Source organism: Primulina huaijiensis, chromosome 13 (assembly GCF_012295235.1).
Source record: "Primulina huaijiensis isolate GDHJ02 chromosome 13, ASM1229523v2, whole genome shotgun sequence".
Lineage (NCBI taxonomy): Eukaryota > Viridiplantae > Streptophyta > Magnoliopsida > Lamiales > Gesneriaceae > Primulina > Primulina huaijiensis.
Genome location: NC_133318.1, coordinates 7,094,972 through 7,100,271, shown reverse-complemented (window position 1 = coordinate 7,100,271; position 5,300 = coordinate 7,094,972). Strand labels below are relative to the sequence as shown.

Here is a 5,300-nt window from a genome sequence, read left to right as displayed (position 1 = left end):
ATACACTTCGTACGATGGAGACCAAGTGTCCATTTTTCTTTTTGCATGACTCGCGCATATGCGCGCCCCAAGTCCCGCGCATATGCGCGAGACCTACTGTCTCGGCAAGAATCTTCTCGACAGCTCGCGCATATGCGCGCCCCATCTTCGCGCATATGCGTGAGACCTACTGTCTCGTGCACACACACCCACTCGTGCATATGCACGCTTCCATCCGGCGCATATGCGCCCAGCTCTCTGGACAAGCTGCTGGACGTCTCGCGCATATGCGCGCCCTCACTCCGCGCATATGCGCGGGGTCTTCTGCCCGATCTACGCATGCTCGCGCATCCCGTCGCGCATGTGCGTAGATGGCGTCTCCTCGTACGTATTTCACGTCTTTTTCTCGTCTCATCATTTCCGTCTATAATCATATCTATTATCACCAAATCATTTCAGATTAATCTCAGATTACGGTATTTAAAATCTTGGGCATTACATTTCTCCCCCCCTAAGATACAATTTCGTCCTCGAAATCACAAGCAATCAATTCGAATGTCACGGTACTCATATCAGATACTATATCAGATACAAGAAGGAGATAAATACAAAAGCGAAAAGAGAATTCACCTCTATAAAACAATTCTAGAATTTCTGTCTCATCTCGGATTCTGATTTCAATCTAGAATCATAATTCAAGACGTATAATTTCATCATACCACTCGAAATAACTTGTGATAGAATCAATCTCAACGTACTGGCTATCCAACATCTGCATATACCAATCAACAGCTCCTAACAAATCAATATCATCCTTGGCTTCAAATACCCATAGTCATCTTCCGACCTTGGCTTATTTGGTCAGTTTATTCTGAGCTGTCTTCATTTATCAGATCTCTGATCCTATCAGATCCAATCTCAGGTATCCCCGAGGTATTATCCCTATATGAAGGAAATCTACAGTTCTCACTGTACAGTACCTCAACTGAAACTATTTCAATACTCATCGGATAACTATCGTTATACAACAATCACAAATGACAATACATCATGTTAACTAGTGCTAAAATCCAGCACTACTGCTCCCTGGATATCCTCGAGTATCTAGATAGTCCATTCCGACTCTCCGTCGATCTGTGGTTGCTATACGACAAAACTCATTGTATAATCGGCCAAATGTACAAAATCAAACGAGATCACAGTCTGATATAATCAACTTTGGCATTCAATGCAATCTACCGACTTTTCTGACATAAATCTCAGTCGTCTAGTCATGTCTGTACGTCTTCCTGTACAGAATGATATATGCAGATTAGAATAATTGTTCATTCACAACCACATCACATCACAGTCGTGCAAAGATTTTGGTAATTTCATCGCAAAATCCATAGAAATGTACTCCCATTTCTTATTCAGGAATCGATAATCTATAGAATAAATTTTCTGGTTTCTATCTTTCTGTCTTCATCTGTCGACGATTCAGACAATTCAGTACAAACTCTGTCACAACTGATCTTATCTATTTATATTAAAACTATTTTCTGTTATCAGGATGCATACTGAATCACTTACTATGTGCTTCTGATCATATCTGCCATTTCAATTCGAAATATCTGGCACAAACAAGTCAGTTATTAACATACACTACAGTCTTACTTACCTGATGTTCTGATCGACACTCTATTCTGACTATCGATATCGAATTCTGTTGTATAAATCTGAAATATTCGGCACACAGAGACTATTTTGTCACATACCTGTTACTCTGATCGATGCTCTGATTCGGTTTGAACTGTATATAATTTCCACAATATACAACAATTTGTATCAAACACGGATTTAGAACAACAGCAATATCGGATCAGATTTTCGATACTGATCTAGTAAACTCATAGAATGCAATTTCTGACAATACTGTCGATTCTGACTAGCCGATCATATTTCCAATGCTGTTTAGATCAACTGCTATATCATCTTTGAATGTACTGTTCCCCCCAAACAATATAATCTGCCTCAAATACTGTTTTATAACAATAACAATTCTCAAGCAATTTCAAAATAACAATCGAATATAATAGTCTGCTAAATTCATGCAACTATGAATTTCTGACATTTCTGACATTCTGACATCGATGTCGTCTCAGCTACTGATCATGACCTCAACGGTACTACCAGATTCGGATATTACATACCACGAATACAATCTGTTTCAGTCAATATTTTTATCTGAACAATTTCTGTATACCACAATCTCAGTTATCGGATTATTCAATACAAGTTTCAAATATTCAATTCAATCAGTCATAGGGCACGAGTATATCAAAATATCATCGATAAATGGCATAAAGTTATCAGAATACCTCTGAACACAGGAGTCATCCACCCATAATCAGAACTGAAATATCTCAAAGATAACCACTCAATCAGATGTAACTCTCAGGCAAAAAATCTTCTAACTGATAATTCAATTCTTTCAATTCGATCAGTATTGTTCTGTACGGAATTCTAAAACTAAAAACAATACCTTGTATCTAATCAAGGCTGAAATCCCTCTCCCTGATAGCAGGAAAATCTCTAATCTCATCTGGGAAGACTTTAGCAATTCTCCTGCTACTGACAAATCAGTCTATGGTATACTCAATTTCAGTACTCAACCGAATACATAAGGAATAACTCCATTTTTTTTCGATAATCATCGAATCATAATTAATACGGAAATCAAAGGAATTCAAAATCAAGAATCCTTACTGTACATCGTTCACTATTCGGCCATTTCAGGTCCGAATCTTACCATCTCCTGGCAAGAATTTGCAATAGTTCTGTACTTGTTCAATATATCAGTATCAATAATGCGGTCAGAATCAGATAACACAAGTACTACACAGTCGAACTCAATTTCACTCTCATCTTACTGCAGTATACAAGATGTCACAGAATTTCACTGATATCAAATCCTCTCCCCAAAAGGAAAAGAGATCAATACTACAGTTAATACAGACCCAACAGATAAAGCATTTCTCAATGCAAGTCATAGAAGATGCATTAATATCTCTTAATACATATGCAGGATAATCATAAAAGAACAGTTACCTGTCACTATATCATCAAGTGCCTCCTGGGTCTGTTCCTCGGTCCCTACAACCAGATGATTCTGCTCCATGAGATCTCCGGGAACCTTTCTGTGGACAAACTCTAGCAAAATATCCCTGCTGTCTACAGATATTGCATCTACCAGTCACTCCTTGGCATTGCTCCGTGGGATGTCTCCCTCCGCAAGTTCTGCAATAAATCCCCGTATAACTCGGGCTAGAACCACTGGAGCTAGATGAACCGCTCCCTAACTTCTTGAACTGTTTCTTTCGAACTTTCAATTGTTCTTTCTTTCCACCACTGCTGCTGTCAATCTCAATTCTGGAAGGCAGTTGTTGTGGTCTCGGTGATAGAAGAACATACGAGGCTTCTTTTTGTCTCATCAGAATTGTTTCTGCTCTTCTGGCTCTGTTCAGTGTATCAGCAAAGTTATTCGGTTGTTGCACATTTACCAATGTACGTATCTCCGGATTCAATCCCTGGATGAACTGATCAAATACAGCTGCATCATTCCTAGCCACGTGAGGCGCAAAACGTAGCAAGGTGAAGAACTGGGCCAAATACTCATCAATATTCAATTGACCCTGTCTTAAATTTTCAAACTCTGCACTTTTATCCTGTCTGTATGATACGGGAAAGAATCTTTGATAAAATTCAACTTTAAAAATTTTCCAGGTAATCACTGGACCACGCTGTTCTAAGTCTTCTTTTGTTACCAGCCACCAACTCCTTGCGACTTCCTGTAATTGGTTCCCAATCAGTTTAACTCTACAATCATCTGTGAAACCAAGAAATTCAAATAGCATTTCTATGTCCTCTAGCCAATTTTCACAATCGATTGGCGTCTCAGTACCCTTCAGAATCGGCGGTTGGAATGACTGAAACCTTTTCAACTGTGTTTCCATCAGAGTTTCTGACACATCTATCTGATCAGTCGAAGTACTATCTCGTTCTGGAATTCTTCGAGGAGGTATATCTGATGATCACAAGAGTTAGCAATTCACATGAGACAAATCCGTCTCAGTCCCTTTCCGATCAGCTTACCTCTGATCAAGAATCGGTTTTGATTCATTCTCAATAATACACATTACCAAATCAACTCAGATATTTAGGTAACATGTAGTTCAAAGCAGTAAAACATAATATCATGCTAGCATACACAATGTCATTCAACATTATAATAAGTCACATGCTAGCAATCAAAAGCAGGAAAGAAAACTCAATCTACCCCGCTCATTTTCTTCTATTTCAGTCTAAGGAACCTACAGTTCTAGAACCTACTGCTCTAAAACCTAAGGCTCTGATACCACCTGTTGTGGGGACCCGGACGCTAATCATATTCTTAATCATCATTGGGACAATTTAATCAATTATAATAAACATGGTCTAAATATTTTTTTTTTAAATACAAAGCGGAAACGTAATGTAAATCAATCTGAAATACATATTAAACATAAACATACAAATCTTGTATTGTCTATAATAATTCACTAGGTCCAACTACATATCAGTGATGAATCCTAATTTACTTCTGAGCCCGGATCTCCACGCTAACTAGTCCTGTCTCGTTCTCTTCTTGACCCTGATCCTGTCCCACCTGTTGTCATGCACACATACAAACAAGACAACAGCCAGATAACTCCGGTGAGAATTACATTCCCAGTATAAACCATGTATACATGCAAGCATACAGACAATATAAAAGCATATAACAGGCATTCATAACATGTATCAAAATCAGAAACATGAATCAAATATTCAACGCATGTATCAAAATCCGAAACATGAATCAATATCAATAATAAATCATATTCTAAAGATGTACCGTCATCAGGAACATAATTCAATATCAAGCAATGAATCACTCTCCGTGATTCTCAGACTCAGACTCGACTCAGTCCTAATCTAGGGATCCCGATTTGAATAAGAACATACACCCACCTACACTCCCGATCGGGGTGGTGGTACGTTCTTATTCACGGACTTTGGCCCTTTCCATATCGAACATCAGTAATAGAAGCAACTCCAATTCTATCCACTTCGATATGACCAAACGTCCGATGTCCTGACCTATCCGTCAAAGACTATGGCACTTCCGCCATACACTATCCTGTGACAAAGTGCAATGGGCCAATGACGATTCCTCACTATCCGGCCCTTCTGTCACAAGACCAATCATTTCATACCTGCTATCTATAAATCAATAGAACAAGCATATCAATTCATTCATT

General features: G+C 38.7%; 1 protein-coding gene across 1 annotated transcript; it reads right to left on the bottom strand.

Moving 5' to 3' along the window:
• Positions 1 to 1,906: 1,906 nt before the first annotated feature.
• LOC140991180 (uncharacterized) lies at positions 1,907 to 3,974 on the bottom strand. The gene is made up of 3 exons (XM_073461135.1): positions 3,212 to 3,974; positions 2,771 to 2,856; positions 1,907 to 1,999 (listed from the first exon to the last, which is right to left on the bottom strand). Exons 1-3 carry the CDS (start codon positions 3,972 to 3,974, stop codon positions 1,907 to 1,909), a joined length of 942 nt encoding a protein of 313 aa, XP_073317236.1.
• Between the last annotated feature and the right edge of the window lie 1,326 nt (positions 3,975 to 5,300).

Coding starts and splice junctions, on each gene's coding strand:
- LOC140991180 (XM_073461135.1), bottom strand. CDS start 3,974: ATGGAAACACAGTTGAAAAGGTTTCAGTCATTCCAACCGCCGATTCTG. Junction 2,857..3,211: donor GCAATGCCAAGGAGTGACTG/GTAGATGCAATA, acceptor TCGACTGTGTAG/TACTTGTGTTATCTGATTCT. Junction 2,000..2,770: donor CAAATTCTTGCCAGGAGATG/GTAAGATTCGGA, acceptor GTTATAAAACAG/TATTTGAGGCAGATTATATT.